Below are 17,190 nucleotides of genomic sequence, written 5' to 3' on the forward strand. Positions count from 1 at the left end.
GGAAATCGTCGCGGGGGTTGAAGTTATCGTCGGTGAAATTTCCGTGGCGACAGCGACGTTTTTCTTGCGATCTTATTGATTTTTCTACCGTGGTTTCGTCGTTTTGATTTTCCCATGTATATATAATACGATCTTATCGATCGAACGATTCCTTTGCTTTCCTTGCCAATCGCGTTACGTTCTGAGAAGATGAAATGGACGTTTGTTCCACTCGATCGTTGAGCTTCTCTCTCGATGGATGGATAAGATTTTCTATATTTTACGAATATTTTCTACCTTTCCAACGTTCTACGTTTAATCTTAAAATATTCCAATTTCTTCGTATTTTGTACAATTGCAGAGTCCAAGCGAAAGGAATAGCGATACGGTCGTTGAAAAGTAGAATACAGCGGATTAGCAGGAATCTTCTAACGTTGTCGCTCTGCCTTCGAAATAGAAGTTCAACTTGTAATTAATTACAATTAAGAATGTCTCGAGTAATTAATTACTCGAATGGTACAAAGTCCTGTGGAATTGAAGAAGAGTGGCGAAATATGCGATACTTTGCCTGGACGAATAGCAAGGAACAACTACTCTAAACATAGTTTCATAGTGCGAAGCATAGAACGTTTCTGGATGAGATATTTCTCTCGTCAAACCGTGAGCTCGTTCTCAAGTATCTTCCACAGGATTTATCGAATTTCAACGAAAAGTGAGTTACATTTTCCGAGAAGTTTTCCACCGATGAATAGCGTTACACCGTAGCGTATTCTGTGTTCGTTCGCTCGAATGCTGAAACGCTCGGAGGAAAGTGGCGAGGAAGCCAATCCGGTTGGTCGCTTTCGCCGCATATGGCGGCGGGCAAAGTTATAAATAATGCCCATCGCCCTCCTGCGTATTCACCTTTACATAATGACCGGCAGAAGACGGACGACGAAATCTCGGATCGGATGTCGGGCAAAAAGAAACGAGAAAAACCGTACGAAAGCCTGACCATCGTATCTGTGCAGCCGATATCTCGATGCCCTACAAGCGCAATTTTCTATGCTTCTATGCGTTTACATGCCTTGTTTTCACGCGCTCCAGCGATTGGTGGTTTTTCCTATAGAAAACTTGTTGATCTGCGGGAGAAGCAGATCGAAGGAAACATTCTATTATTGCAGAACCCTGTAGAACAAAGTTTCATAGCTATTAGCATTTTAGTTTCGTAAATTCAAGCGCGTTAAATGATTTTATGTGCACATATTCGGATAGTAAGCTTCGATGAAATTTTCATTCGGGTTATTTGAAATTGGTGAAAGTTTCTCGAGTCTACAGCTCTTTTAGGACGTCGTTGTTTGCGAGGTGGAAATATTAAAAAAAAAAAAAAAATGACGATTAACAGAACAGTGAAATCAATAAGAGACGGTCAGAATGTCTCACATCGTTTGTCAGACAATTGTTCTATAGGTTAAACCTTTTGCATCCTCTCTGGATCATCTCCGACTGAATCGCATCTTTGGAGAATTCCTTAGGTTTAAAGAAGATAAGAAGGAAGCGTTGTTGATATTGAAACGTTAAAAGTGCTCGATTAAAGGAGAAACGAGTTAGAGACATAAAACGTTGAAAGATCATAGTGGGATTAAACAATGGATCAATGGAGTACAGAAGAACGGAATGAACGTAAACTGTTGTGTTCGTGACGATTCACAAAGAAACAAAAAGCAATGGTGACTGGCGCCAGTCTCTGTGACTCTAAACGCGGCCAGTTTGGACAGCAAAGTTCGTGTCTCCGATAACGAGCATCGCGAAAAAACTACCTGAGCCTAGTTCGAAGGATGGTCCGTTGCGGTAGCGCGCTTAAGATTAACGATAGCGGAGTTCGTGCGCGAATCGTTCCAGTTTTCATTCCCTCGAGAGCAGCTCTCGAAAATGTCCACGATCCTATTACAGTGCGTTGGAAATTGCTTCCAGAGAAGGAGAATGCGCACAGGTTCGTGTTCGCGTTGATTTCCTCTGGAAAACCATTATTCCAATCTTCTACGATTTACCAATCGCGCATCCCAGTTGCTTCAAACATTTTTTAAACGCCTTTTAAAAATCATTTTTCTCGATTTCTTATCAAAGAAACTCGATCGATGAAGAAATTTAATTTTTTTTTTTTTTTGATAATCGATACAAAACTATCGAGTAATATACGGAAATAATATCGAATAAATTTCATTGCCAATGATAAATTTTCGTTTTCGTTGCAGGTATGCACTGCCTAGGTGCGGTGACAGGAGGCATTCCCAGCCCAAATGGGGTTGGCGGTCGGGGTGGCATTCTTAGCGTGTTCCGAGCCCTTGGAGTCCTGGTGTGCGAAGGGAGGATTCAGGGCCCTCCACGTGGCTACAAAGAGGGCCCACATTGTGCAGCGCCTATGCAGTCGGTGCCTAATGACCACGTGTGCGAAGAAGATAATTACTTGGTAAGAAAATTGTTCTCGTAATCTTTTCCACGATATCTAAACCGCTTCTCCAAGAACATACAGTGGCCAGCGTATAAATAAGGAAACAACAACTACTAGTGATCTTAATTATATTATGAGGCATTCTGTTCTCGTTCTTTATTACAACACAGGATTTAAAAATACGTATAAATACAGAACGATCGTTGAACGTTTACTTGCAGTAATAATTAGAAATCAGTTGTATTTCTGCTTACTTTAACAGTAGAATATTCGAGAATACATTTCCAACGTTGTTTCAAATTTTTATTTCGAATAATAATTACAGACCGAATTAAGTCAGGTCTGTAAAATAAACGTGTCCCCTATTTATGTGCTCGCCACTGTAACCTTTGTTTCGATAACAGAATGACGTCGTTAAATCGTTTCCCCTTCTATTGAAATCGTAGTAATTAAAATTTCTATAGACAATGGTTTTCTCATTTGCCTTTCTTTTTTCATATAATCTGTGCAGTGCGATCGATATCTTGTACTGGTTCGAGAGATCGCCGATCGTATTGCAATTGGTTCGTTCCTGTCCATCGAAGTGGTGTTGTGCAGCAACTGTCCATGCGGTTTGGCCAAATCTACGTGCAAGAACCCGATCTGCACTGTGCCGTCCTTATCAATCTCACCATGGCAACAAGCGTCGGAGATGCTGCTGGAGTATTGGTGTGTTTGCGTCGTTCCCAGCAAGTAAGTATGCCAATCAGTTGCTCTAGACTATTTATTTCAACGATAATAGCATACGTAACTAATCCCTCTTGACGAACAAATTTTCACTCGATTCGTTAGCGAAATTGATCGTACTTTTATAAGAGAAAAACACCTTGCAACGCAAATATAATATGTTTATATATCAAAATTATAATCTATGTATAATTATATTTTTTACAAAGTGTATAGTTATCTTAGTGTAAGAGATATTGTACCATGAAGATCAATAACATTCAATGGTTGAAATAATTGGCTCAACTGAATGCGATTAAATGTAATTCATTTAACTTGGTACTTTATACGATAGACATATTAATGATTTTATTAAAGATTTTTTTTTAATAAGACTTTTGAACGTGGATGTATGTCTCGGCGAGTGGTTAATTGGATCATGTTGGTTAATTTTCTTCTTTCTTTGAGGAAAGAAACAAAGAACAAGAAATATCTTTCTTTGACACTAACAAATCGAACGAATAACAATGTTCAGGAGCCCAGAGACGATGAACTTCTACGGTTTATATCAGGCAGTCCGTTCACGACTTCACTTCAGCCAAGTCGCTGCATGGTGGTCCAGGAGCAACGGTGTCGATCCCAGTTACATCGTGACGAGAGTGGTGCCATATAACGAAGAAAATCTGAGAAAGTTCCGGGAATCACCCGTGGAGCACACGTTCCCCTTAGCTGGCCAGGGAGATGGAAATTCTATAAAAGTAAAAGAATCGATTCTTATCGTTTATCAGCGTTGTTTTAAATCGTCCGCTTATACCATTAATTCAGGAACATTGTCATCAATTGGTAAACGAAAAGTTGAACTGTCTGTGATATCGATTAACATATCCTTCTCACGTTCGATGTTCCTTTATTCTCACATTACACGTTTCATGAAAATCATTGCCTCTTTTATATTCGCGTTGAAACATATTACGAGCGAAAGCTCGTTGGATGAAGATAGATGCGCTTAATCGATCCAAGGATTCCCTGGCAAGCAATAGCTCGCTGGGAACGCTCGAAATGATGCGTTTGACTCACGATAAAGGCGAGGTCAATGTTCCTCGAACTGTCCATGTAATTCGCATGGTGGTTCTCTCGTCCACGTACTCAGAGTACCTTCCACGGTTCTATTCTGGTGGTTCGAGGACACTAACGAATGCCTACTTTTAACCAGCAGATGAGTCACCGGCTACCCAATCTCGTTCCAAGTACCGCGACTGCATTTAATGGAGCTGAAGAGGATTTCTCGTGTAAATTTTAGGTCACCGTGTGGGCACTGCCGAGGATGGAAGAGGTACCGATTCTCACCTGTCCGTTGCATCCGATCAAAGAGAAAGACGAGGAGGGTGTAGCGAGGGCTTTGACACCTACCAAGGCTATCCCGGTTCCGAGCGCTGCGCAAAATCCCGAAGCCCTTGTCTTGCCTGGTAATGAGGGGAATTGGAATCGATCAGCGTAATATTTCGACGTTCGAATATCACCTTCCGAGTGTCTCAGTTTATGTACATTTGGCCATACACCGAACTATCGTCTTTTCATTTTTTTATATTAAACAAGTGGATAAACGTCATATCGCTTCTCGATTCTTTTTTCTTAAATCCTTCGCGATGTATACGTACATATGTACATATATCGTTGACTCGATATCGTCATTGCGACCCTAAGATATCTCGTAATGACGACATCGTGTTACCGAGATATCTTGTACCTAGTTACGAAAGGGTTAATTATATTACAAAGCGTAAGTTTCTTCTCTTTCATTGCTTCTTTAAATTGTTACTAAATTAGCAAAATATGTTCCTTCCTTTTTGCTTTGTCAAATTGTTAATAAATTAGCGAAGATGATGCTCGAAATACGTCCATTACGATACCGAAGCTAGAATATGTCGTGAAAGAAGTATGTTTTATTGGAACAGCTCTGGTGGACGACAGACTGCAAACACCTTGCAACAAGCCCGGCAAACATCATTGTCCCTGCGACGAGGAGGACGTTCCACCGCCACCGCCAGCGATTCCACGACAGAACCGCGAGAGAAAGCGTCGTCGATCTCTTCCGTGTGGTCCAACAGACGCAAATTCCTGCGTTACGGTTCAACCGATGCCTCTTCCCTCGGTACAGGAAGCTGTAACGCAAGAATCGAAGAAAGACAGTCAGAGCTCCAGCTACCCGAAATGTTCCACCGAGATCTCGATCAATCGCGGTATTAAATTTGTGCAAGGGCAGAACTGCAAATTCGAGGAGAACAGTATCAGGAATAGGAAGAACCTAAACTCAGATAATCTGGAGCGGTGTTTTAAGACGCAGCTGAGCATCGACGGGCGAGATGGGAACACTGAGAAACGGTACAAACGAACGATCGACGATCGTGACGCAAAATCGTTGTCGAATTCTAAAGATAAACAATGCAATTTAGAGAAGAAGCAGAAAGAACGAGAGATAAAGGAGAAGAATGGGATATTTGAGAATCTGATACCGTTCAATTCGTCGCTGCCGTGGTCATTTGTTGAGTCTTGGAATAATAGTAACGCAAATGGCAAGTGCGCTTTTCAGAGCTTACGCGGAAACAAGGAAACTTATTTCAACGACTCTGAGAGAATCTACAAAGCGCCAGTCAGTAAGGATTCGAGTCTCGTGATCAATCCCTTTAGGCAACCCAGTCCTTTCCACGAATCAAATCCAGGTCCATCGACGAATAATCGTTTAAAGCGGGATTCTTTAAACTCCACTTGCATGGTGCATCAAAGCTGTGTCAAGTCGTCGTGCAAGTTATCGAATTCTGGAGCGGTATCGTCTGGACGAGAAGCTTTGGACACGGACTCGGACAGGGGCGTCAATAACAAAGGGAGATCCAGAAAGGATTTGAGTCAATTAATATCCAAGCTATCGTTTCCTGATGATAAAGACAGAACAAAAGAGGAAGGAGGCTTCTTGGATTGGTTCACCAAGGTTCCTGGACGAGTTCTCGGAGTCACGCCAAACATCAGCTACATAGAGAATAAGGTGAAAGCTACGAATTTGAAGAGTCAGGAGCAACACGGAAACGAAATGAGATTTAAAAATTGCAATCTGGAGTTGAGCCAGCAGGAATTCGACGAAGTTCTGGCTGTTTTAAGAACTAGAACACCGACTGAACGTAAGAGGACAAGTGTCAGGACGGTAAAGAGACGAGAGAAGCCGGAGAAAGCAGTAGAAGATGGAACGACTAAGCTGGTAACGAAGTGCGGGAATGTGGAGAGTAACGAATGTTCGACAAATAATTTGGTGAACCGTGCCAAGTCCTGCGAAAGTTGCAATCACAAGTTATGTAGGAAAAACGACCAACAAGCTTTAGAGAAGACCAATTTCACTGAGATCTATGGCAATAAGAACATTTACAATCCCCAGAAACGCGAGAAGCTGGATGGCGATGAATCGAACGAGAATCTACAGGCGATCAAATGCAATAATTCCGAGAAGAGGAAGAACGACACTGTGGACTGTCTGCAGAACGTGTCGAACAAAGCAGATATATTATTGGGAGCAATTTTGCGAACCAGCAAAGACCGAGGGAACCAGTCGGAGGTTCCTTGTGGGACCAAATCGAGGTCCACGTTGGCAATGACCACCAACGAAATGGAAAGCAATCGAAATAACGTGGCCAACGAGAAGTATCAGGAACAGAAACTGTCAATGGAGGATGAGAAGTCTCTGCCAATGGCGTTCAACAAGAGATTTAATCGGTTCCGGCAGCTTTTCAAGAAGGAGCACGAGAAGAAATTAACTTCGACAGAGGATAATTCGCAGGATGCGATCCAACAGATCGGTCAACGTTCGTTCATGTACAACAACGTCCAACCAAGCTTACACGATCCAAAGAACTTCAGGGATAGCAAAGCAAAGAGAAGGATAAATTTCTCGAACATTACCGAAGAAACGGAGAAGCGTGACGCGAGCCCCGATCCTTCAGAGCTTAGTACAAATGGCGCACATCAAAACTCACGTATCTATAGTACAAATTACAAGAAGGATAACTGCGACTACGACGAAGTCGAGACGTCCAAATGGCAAAATAGACTGCATAGTACAAACGACGAAGATAGCATAACCGAGCACGAGGAGGAAGAGGAGGAAGATGAAACTGTATCGAAGCTTTGCAAAGATTCTGTTCCGAGTGTCGGGAAGAAGAATCGAAATTATAGTCTTGGTAAAGACAACGCCATCACGGAGGAGGACGAAACAGTGGATAAAGCGGTACCGACCGCCATCGAACAAGAAAGATTTCGACGATCCTTGGAAAACGCAGCTTCGATGGTGTTCCATAGTAGAACCGGTTTACCATTGACATCTAGTCCAGCTCCATTGAGAAGAGGCAGCTGTTGTTTCGATTACGATAGTAGTCTGAATACCGTCTCCTCAAAAAGAAGGTACAAGAACATATCGGTGAAAAGATTCCTTTAGTTGAAATGAGCTTTTCGTTTCAGTGCTCTGTTCGAGTTGAACACTCCGCCAAGTCCAGGTGCAGTGTCTTTGGAAGAAACAGACAGAGAGACGGAGAATCTCGGGGAAGGAGAGGAGACACCAAAAAGACGTTCAACTTCTCGCAGTAGACCGCAGAGTCATGCTCTTCTAGGCAGCTTCGAGGAATCAGCTTTAAATGGTAGACTCGAACCTGTGTCCACCGTTCACGGTTTCACGGCGGAATTAGGTGCCAGCGGTTCGTTCTGTCCGAAACATCGAAAGCTTCCAGTCACTGTGTTCTTCTATACGCTCGGTGACAATGATAAAGTTTCTACGCCCTATCTCGTACGTACATCTTGTGTTCTTTACTGTATTTTTTCTATTTCATTTGAGTTTTGTTATTTCTTCTACTTTTTATCTGTTTTTTTTTCTTTTGTAATATTGAAATATTACGAATTGGCAATTTTTCATCTTTTTCTCTGTTTTTTTAAATTAAAAGGAATTTTGTTGTTACCATTGTTGCGTTTGAATGATATATTTAGAAATATAACGGGACATTGATGAGACAAACTCCTTTTACTTTTTCATAGGCACATATTAATTTGGGCAAAAAGGGCTACCAAGTACCAAGAAGCGGTACTATTCAAGTAACACTTCTCAATCCTTTGGGTACAGTCGTTAAGATGTTCGTAGTACTATACGATCTTTCTGATATGCCACCACGATCTCATACTTTTTTACGTCAGAGAACACTACGGGATAAAACACTACGCTACCTCGTACATCTTAGGTACGTTAGGAAACATCTCAGTTTCTGTTAGAGACCACGAATTTTGTCCGCTTTGTAAGCATTGAAATTTTAATTATCTATGGTCGAGGGATGATCCCTCTCCTCGTTAATTAAAGTTTTAAAGATTTCATATCTAGTGTTTCTAACAGTAATCGAGGCTTCCTCGTGCGAATTTCTTTATAAATAGTAAATAAATAATATTTTAGAATAACAATACTGACAGGTAATGTAAACTTCAATATATACATCTGAATCTTTTTGCAGAATTTTATTAATATTAATTAAACCGTTAAACTGTTAACATCAATTAAATTAGTATTAACGAAACTTCGTGTAAAATTGTGGAATATTAAAATAGTAAAGTTTAACAATTTTGAAATTTTAATATTCTAAAGAATATCAATTGTCAATTCACTAATATTATTAATTGTTTAATTATAATACAAGAGACTTCTGGAAGCCACGATCGTTTTTTCTGTAACGATCTTCGCTATTTTACGCTTTTCTATCGCTCTCTTCTATAACTAACTGAATCTTCACTGACTCTCTACATATCAATATGCAACTAACACCCACATGCATTCAGAGATCGCTCTACTGCTACGCTAAAGTTAAATATTTCATTTCAGATTTATGTCCGGTAAGTCTGGCCGGATTTATCTGCATACGGACATTCGTATGATCATTTGTCGCAAGTCCGACGTTGACACGGCGTCGGATTTTGGGTCAGAGCCACCAAAGGAACTGCGAAGCTACATCCATGGTCCTACCAACCCGAAATTTTCGCCAAGGTGCTGAGCCACGTGGCTCTTTCCATGGGGTTGCTGTCAGTCACTCCGCTCGCCTAGTCCCCTTCATGCAGAGGTTTAGCAGAGACCAGTTTTTGTTTTTAGAATTCCAAACAGATCTTCTCGAAATGATGCCTGAGAAATCTTTCACATAACCGAAGAATGATCATGAAAAGGAGCTGATAGAAAATCTTGGCGAATATGGCCTTTTCAAGAGGAGGAAAGAAGGTTGTAAAAAAAAAAGGAGAAAATGTCCAGATGGAGAAAGATTTTTGTAGTAAATTAAGACCATCCTTCGCAAAAAGAAGGTATATTGGCGGTCCTTAGTAGGGCATTCATATTTTGAGATTATTTTCGCGAAGAATATGAGAAGGCAACGTAACAGTTTGGAGAAAAATGTTTGCAGGAAGTTTCAGAAGAAAAGATTGTTTTTCGTAAATGTAACGTTCCAGATTGGTAGGGAGAAAGGAATGTTAAGGGGCATATTGCGAGCCGCTTTAGTAAGAATTGTTTTGCTTATTGTTTAGCTACAATTTATTTTCTTTCTTCTCAAATTGCCGGTAATGCTATCTTCAACGCGGAAAAACAAGGCGTATGTTAATTTCAGCTTACAATGATTTCTTTCGGTTTTAGTTTCTTTGCGGATCCAAATTTTTAGTTCAATTGAATGAATTATTGTTTTTCGTTGAATTGAATTTATACGCTGTACGCGTTCTCGGATTTTCGGCGACGATTGTCGCTTTGAATTTTTGTCTTTCATATTTCTCGCGTTCGAACGCATTCGTATATTTTCAGACGGAAACGAATAAGGTTTCCAGTTGTCCCGAGTTCGTCGATTTAATTATAAGATAGACGATCTCCTTGCTAGGCCATCTCTCTGGTTTATTGTTGTAAATATAAGTCATGTGTAAAAGTCGATTAAGAATTTTTTAAACGGGATGATACTGTCATATGTGTGTAGCACTCTACGTTAGTAAAAGAAAGAAGTAAAAAAAAAGAGAGAAGGAAGAAGAAATAAGTGATACGAGCATAGAAAATATCAAGAATCAGGTCTCTCGTTGACATTTAAAAGAATCCTCAAACTATTGTACAAATGATAAACAGAGAACTATGTGATCTAGGAAATCGTTTAAAGTGTAATTTAAATAGATACCATTTATCGATTCGTTGATATTTTCAGAAGAAAATTGAAAGACGGTTGACATCGTCGTTTATTTTATTAAAAAAAAAGCAACAAGAGAAAGAAAAAGAAAGAGAAACAGAGGGAGAGAGAGAGAGAGTGAGAGGGGGGGAGGGTGAAAGGGAGAAAGAAAAATGTAAGAAGGCACTTTCGTGTGAAACGATGTAGTTTGCGAATCAACGAGTGGCTGGATTACGCGACTTTTCCTGCTCGAAGAAAAAGAATCATTATTTACACATATAAACAGAACACAATCTTGTGTCCGTAGCACTGTGATGAATATTTTGATAGACTATAAAGAGTAATTATATTATAAAGTATCTATTTGAGTAGTGAATATGTCCTAGATTAATTAATAATCATACTAATGTCGTATGAGGAATGTAACCGAGCGTAACTACTAATCGTAAAAAAAAAAAAAATTACACATACATTTCGCAGTTATACGGCGCTCATTATTGTCTCTGTATTAAATGACGGTACGTTTCCCTTATTTTTCTACGCGCACGAGAAAACAGAAATCAACAAGAAAACAGGAAGATAATTTAGGAAGAAAACTATTCGCATTCGCACGAATACCGCTTGAATTTCACCTGAAGGATCACTCACTGACTTTTCTTTCATCGCGAAACTTCTTTAATTCGTCGTTTAACTTATCAGCGCCTTCTGCCACTTCTGTCAGATGAAAAATTGTCGAATTTTTTTAGATCTACATACGACCAAATTTGCTATTTAAATAAGATGTCAATTCAGGTGAATTTCCGGGCATTTGTTGTGCTCGCTCTTATTAAAATTAGAATTCGATTAACTTGACACGGTGGAGACACGTAGACGTAACAGATGGATTTTGTGATTCGTTCAAAGAAATTTGTCTTTCAGAACGAGAAATATGTTGTGTACTCTTACGTACGCTGACGAGTACGTTTACGTTGATCCACGTCGATAATACTTCGCCTGAATCATACGAGAATATTACTTGAAATTCACTGGTCGATGAAGAATTAAGCTGTTTTAACGTTGCAAAAGTTTTTGTAGCACGTGTATTGTACGGCAAGGAAATATAGAGTGTATAATCACTGCCATGCTGTAAATACATTGTAGCATAGATGAATCGTTGAATAACAATTTAAGGGGGTTTTAGCAATAGTTGTTTGCCTGGTCGAGAGATCCCATTTGAACAGAAGCAGAAAGCAAAAGCGAGGTCCATTGAAAAATCTCTAAAAATCACGGGAAACTCGTCTTGTTCTCTATTGTTTTTCCACTTTGAAATCGTCACTTCCACGCCACGATGAATTTTTTCCAAAGTATTGGATGTCTGTTGCCAACCGATTGGAAGCGAATTTTTTTTTTCAATTGGATCTCGCTTGTGGGACGATTAGAAAAACGAAGTGTACACGCTGCGAATTTTAATAGCATATTTTCCCAGATCATTGAAAAGTCGCTTGGTAGCTTTAACAGGGAGATCTCAACGATGCGTGTAATTAATTTTCATACGACGGAAATTGAACGAAAAATATGTGCAATTCATTAGTGTACCTTTCTTGAAAAAATTCATTGAGATAGGAGGAGAATACGAATATTGTATTTTTGGAATTTGCAATCGAGAGACGACTAACTTGTACACTAACTTGTAGGACGCGCACTAAGAATTTTATTATTGTGATAAACTTTTGTCGGAATAATGGTTCGTAATTACTTCGAAGTCGAAACGCATTCTCTTGTTGCTGGAAAAGGGGGACGAGTTAAGTCGACGGTGCCAAACTTAACAACAAAAGGAAAATGAGGAAAAGATAGGCTTTTGAAAGCGCTCAACGACGCAAACGTTTCGAATCCAACAGCTTCGATCACTATTTTAACTTTTATTTCTCGGCCATAAAAGATTTTATTTTATTCTTCATAATTACTTCCATTTCGTTTTATCAATTTTCTCCAATGTGTTTTAGTTTTTGTTTTCATTCGATTACATTTTAAAGCGTTTTTTTTAATGGAAGTTATTTTTTATTGCCAGTATATAATTTTAATTACCAAACGTCGACGTGGCTAGAACCTGATTTGTAAATTATCATCGATTGTTCGGTCTCTTGATAATTGAAAAAAAAAAAACAGCAAGGAAAAGAAGACGAGCACCGTTCGATCAATGATAATTGCGAGCTTTATTTGTCAATGATAATTGTAGAACGTTTTGTTGAGTCATTTGTTGAGTCACCTGAACACATTGATGGACGCCAGACATGTACATAGGGTAGTGTTATTTTATAAATGAAAATTATTGTTATTATTAAGATATACTTTTTATTATTTTTAGCGAGCGAAGCGTGAGGTCAGAGAGAAACATTTGTCGAGAGCGAACTCACATTTATGGTACGCATGGCCAAACGTAATAAAACTACAGCAATGCATTACAACAATTGTTCTGTGTGTTTACTTGATAGACCAGTAATTTCCATCGAAGCCTTGTATGCTGTATTGATGTCAAACCGAATTAGATTCTTCGAATTCATTCATACATAATCGTTTAATATTAAACTATGAAAAAATGACATTATCCATTTTCATCTTGTAATATATTTATTAACAATGTTTACAAGTGTTCACTCGCGTTACTCACGCGAATACCCCTACAGTCTATAATTATAACTCGAAACTGTCTTCTAGACAAATATTAATCCGAGTGCTCTAGAAATTTAGAATTATATACACGGGGAAACACACACAGAGTATACTCGCAGCTACACTGTGAAATCATTTTGTGAATCGAATTCCACAGAAAACATATTCGTAGAAATGACGTCGTTCCTTCGACGGGATATAATTGTCGCGTGACAGTGTAACGAGTTTAGGAATAGCTCGCAATTCTCTTTAAATTCTTTCCCTCTATGATAGTCACTCTCGTTTGAAGAAATAAAATGATAATAAATCGTAGAAAACGTGCAGCATATACGCAAATTATGCAGTCTCTTTACAGTAATCCTAAGAAGGGTAAAGACTAAAAAATTGTTTAGTATTCTAAGGTATGAAAGTTGTACCTGTTTCTTTGTGGAAATTAAATGTTATCGTACTTTGCTCTTTACAAACATATACAGAGGTCTTTATTATATAATTTCGGATAAAATATACAGTTCACAATGAAGATTCTACACGAACGTGACGATATTGCATCATTTAAAATCTTTTCGAGTTCCTTCTTGGCTGAATTTAACACGTTCATGACGAAATGCATGTAAAATACCTTAGAATATAAACGAAACACGTACGAAACTCACGGTGTTTGCGAGGAAAGGAATTTATTGCGTGTACAAATCTTTGTTTTCGCTTAGTCTTATAAAAATTCCATTGAAAACTGGGACACCTGAAAGTGCTCCTTAAGAGTTTCTCTGTTGCTTGTTACACGGTATACAAAATACTTTCCTGAAATTGAAGCTAGTTATCAATATCATCGTTCGTTATCCTTTTCAGCCAGTCGTCCCGATTCGCATGTCACTTTTATTTAAATTCGTACGTCTAAGGAATCGTTAAGTTATCGATCTCTTCGATTCTTTCTTTCTCCTCTTCGTTTCTTTACACAGTTTAAAATTCACAGACGCGGATAACATCGTACATTAACAGGTTCGAAGTTCGCCTAGCTACATTTAACTAAAATTACGCATCAAATCACAGTTCACGTTTTGTGGCACCCTCCTATAAAAATTCCCCCTAACGAGTGGAAAATTCCTCCTCGCTTTCGTATCGATCAATCACGAAGTTCAGCCAAACGTACGTTTGCACATTTTCTCGCTCGAATAAAAGCAGTTATATACAATAAAACTAATTATACGATTAAAATGCTGGTTCAATAAAAGCATTAAACACGTGTGTCTATAGATATAAAAGAAGAAAATGATCTTGATGGGGTGCCCAGGTAAATTCTACGATTTCAAATTTTCTTGCCTAAACCGTTTGCGAACTTCTCATTTACTAATTAAAATCACGTAATGAGGTAACACAGCCGAGGAGAAATTAAATGTTAAAAAAACGAACTCTCTCAGGTATCTGGGTGCCCCATACATTTAATCATTTTCGTTATTTTGCGTTACTAACGCACAATGAATTGAAAAATAAAAAATAAAAGAAAATAGAAAAAGATTGGAAACGCGCGAAGTGCAGTCGAATTTTGATAGTCGTGATATGTGGGCGTTGTACAACGAGCAATCAGACACTTGACGTTCCTGACGAAGCAATAGCGTCACTGCAGCTCGGCCAATCATCTAGTTTTCTTTTTTTTTAATTTGCCTAGTTTGTCGTGAAAAATATGTACCGGATTACGTAAATCCCTGCTACTTCTCTACAAATCGTAACACGAAAGTCGTGAGGCTTCTTCCGAATCACCTACAGCAGAAGCAGCTGCTCCGTCTCACGACGTTCCGTCGATTATGTCAGTGCTCATTAGCAGAACGCCTCGTTAAAAGGGAAACACTGAAACACTAAGAACGATTGTAATGCAGACACCAAATATCAGTTTTTAGTAGACATTTAAGTATGATGGAAAGAATGCGTGAACTCATTTTAACATTTTGCAAATAAAATCGCACTGCTCGCCTACAAGTTGTGAGATTGTATTCTAAATTACAGGAGAATAAATAAATAATAATAATTTACACGAGAAAAGAATGAAAGCCACAGTTGAGAAGCGCGAAAAGAAATTTTCTAGAAAAACTTCCATAGAAGATAAATTACACATCAAAATTATATTTCCACTTGATTTCAGAATTGCATTTGCGCTTTTCTTCAATGATAATATCTCTTATACAAGTTCTTATGAAAGTATAAATAATAATGATACAAATTTGCAACAGTATAACAATGGTTTAAACCTCCGGATGATATAAAGGTCAGAGAATCAACAAAAATGGTCCTGTCATATTTTTCTCTCGCGCTCTTCAAACGTCGAAGTCTGCGTATATATACTTACTTCTCCTCTCTTTGGTCCATAGACAAGGAATTTTACTAGCAATGGCTAATCTCCTTTCCACGTGGGAGTTTGTGCCCTTGATCGTGGCTCATACGTAGTTGCCTCGTGGCCATTCCACCACCGCAATGACTGCTCCAGTCGGTAGTTGATACTTGAGTTCGATAAAACTTGGAAGAAGTCTTGTTGAAGATCGGTAACAGCTCGTTGGCTTCGTTCGACAATGCCTGTCGATCGGAACGTCGATTCAATACATGAAGAACAAGACAATATTATATCACGTTATGAAATTACAATACACGGTCCTTACCTTAAGGTATATAATAGCATCGGTACCATAACCATCGCAACTTTGCAGCACGAGATCGCCGTGGAAATATCTAGCGTATAATCGTGATACTGGAAGACCGTAGCCGTATCCAGCAAGTGGAACGGTGTGAGCATCGGTTCTGGTTGGCTTAGGCGCTGTACTGTACATGTACTTGAACAAATGGTCCATTTGCGAGCGTGGAATACCACCACCTTTGTCAGACATCTACAAGAATTTTCCATGTAATGTAATTAGACCGTGGACATTTATGCAAACTTATATTTTTACCAGGATAATTAAAAATTTGGAACCTGGGTAGAAAATTGTTTTATCTATTAAACGTTATATAACGTCTACTATACTTTGGATATTTTATGTATTTCAATTAATTAAATAATTAACCCATTAGGAATTAATATCGCGATAGTACAACATTTCATTCGCGATTCGTTTCTTCGATCGATCTACATTATCGAATTCTGCTTTTTAAAATTGTGACTATAGAAAGGAATTGTAAGAATTGAATTTCTACTTTCTTCGCCGCTTCTTACACCCAGATCTTACGATTGTTTCCACATTTTGATGATATTCTATATAGTTAACACGCTCTGATTGCGAGCATGTTTCGTATCGAATATCTGACACACCGATATTCGATATCAATGTTGGCGAAACGTCTGACTCAATTTCCACGTAGACTGTGTTTATTGATAGATTCGATTATCGTAATTCACGCGTCGGTCTGACTACATGCTCTAACTGCTACAATTGTTTGCAAAATTTAAAAATAATTCGTAAATCGTACTTTGACACAAATATCTTCTTCACCGCGGGACACGATCACTTCTATCGCCGGGTACTCCTCGCTAGAGCTATGATGCTCCATAATAGCTCGCATGCTGTTCTTGAAAAGTTCGAACAGCATATGGAACAAATGGCTCGGTACGTAAACTATTCTAATTTGACTACATCGTTCCAGCTCTGAAAAGAAAAAATAAAAAAAAAAATAACGAACAGTAAAACAACAAATTCTTTCATAGAAGGATTCTCCTTTTATCGTTCTTTCTATGTCACTGTCTATATAAAAAACGCGATAATAATTGCCACATTGAAAGCTTCTCATTATTATATATCATTCGTCTGTTCTACGTACATTATCTTTGATCGCAAAGTTCAAAGGTTTCACTGTGGCAACTCTATAAACTATACCTACTATAAAAAATTGATGATGTTATACTACTTACTAGCAATACTCTAGTACAATCAACATTTTTCAAACTTGCCGTTATGTTGCTGGACTATCAATTCCGGACTAGCCAGATAATATTGATCGCACAGCAATCTCGCTTTGTCATACGCGTCTCTCACAACGCTGATAATCTCGCAAGACGGGTCTATGGATCCCACGTGTGTACTATGCCCATTCAATTCGCTGCCAAACAGAAGAGCTGCAACAGAAGATATGCTTCTTTCAACAACCATACCGGTAATATCTCCAAGTACGTTAGATAATACACGAAGATTGCAGGGAAAGAACATGGCAAGACACGTTCCCTGTTTTTTTTTTTTTTTTTTTTTTTTTCAG

The 17,190-nt window shown here is 38.8% G+C and overlaps 2 protein-coding genes across 7 annotated transcripts in view; one reads left to right on the plus strand and one right to left on the minus strand.

The window, feature by feature from the left end:
• The window catches only part of LOC100740517 (protein FAM214A), a 44,706-nt gene extending 32,254 nt beyond the window's left edge, over positions 1-12,452 (plus strand). The window contains exons 1-9 of one of the 4 annotated variants that reach the window (XM_012393082.3): positions 1,535-1,951; positions 2,214-2,428; positions 2,922-3,142; positions 3,651-3,873; positions 4,416-4,581; positions 5,071-7,558; positions 7,616-7,937; positions 8,183-8,382; positions 9,012-12,452. In XM_012393082.3, the coding sequence (XP_012248505.1) occupies positions 1,891-1,951; positions 2,214-2,428; positions 2,922-3,142; positions 3,651-3,873; positions 4,416-4,581; positions 5,071-7,558; positions 7,616-7,937; positions 8,183-8,382; positions 9,012-9,180 (4,065 nt within the window). In that variant the 5' untranslated portion in view covers positions 1,535-1,890 and the 3' untranslated portion in view covers positions 9,181-12,452. Of the gene's footprint in view, positions 1-1,522; positions 1,952-2,213; positions 2,429-2,921; positions 3,143-3,650; positions 3,874-4,331; positions 4,582-5,070; positions 7,559-7,615; positions 7,938-8,182; positions 8,383-9,011 lie in introns of those variants that run through there. The other 3 variants (XM_012393083.3, XM_024371918.2, XM_033324405.1) reach the window with 3 other exon arrangements.
• Positions 12,453-12,904: 452 nt separating this feature from the next.
• The window catches only part of LOC100740637 (pyruvate dehydrogenase (acetyl-transferring) kinase, mitochondrial), a 19,735-nt gene continuing 15,449 nt past the window's right edge, over positions 12,905-17,190 (minus strand). For all 3 annotated transcript variants that reach the window (XM_024371919.2, XM_012393084.3, XM_012393086.3), the window contains 5 exons: positions 16,889-17,053; positions 16,411-16,586; positions 15,606-15,830; positions 15,299-15,522; positions 12,905-14,810 (listed from right to left, as the gene is read on the minus strand). In XM_024371919.2, the coding sequence (XP_024227687.1) occupies positions 15,334-15,522; positions 15,606-15,830; positions 16,411-16,586; positions 16,889-17,053 (755 nt within the window). In that variant the 3' untranslated portion in view covers positions 12,905-14,810; positions 15,299-15,333. The remainder of the gene's footprint in view (positions 14,811-15,298; positions 15,523-15,605; positions 15,831-16,410; positions 16,587-16,888; positions 17,054-17,190) is intronic.

This window comes from Bombus impatiens, unplaced genomic scaffold (genome assembly GCF_000188095.3).
Source record: "Bombus impatiens unplaced genomic scaffold, BIMP_2.2 scf_2222, whole genome shotgun sequence".
NCBI classification, from domain to species: Eukaryota; Metazoa; Arthropoda; class Insecta; order Hymenoptera; family Apidae; genus Bombus; species Bombus impatiens.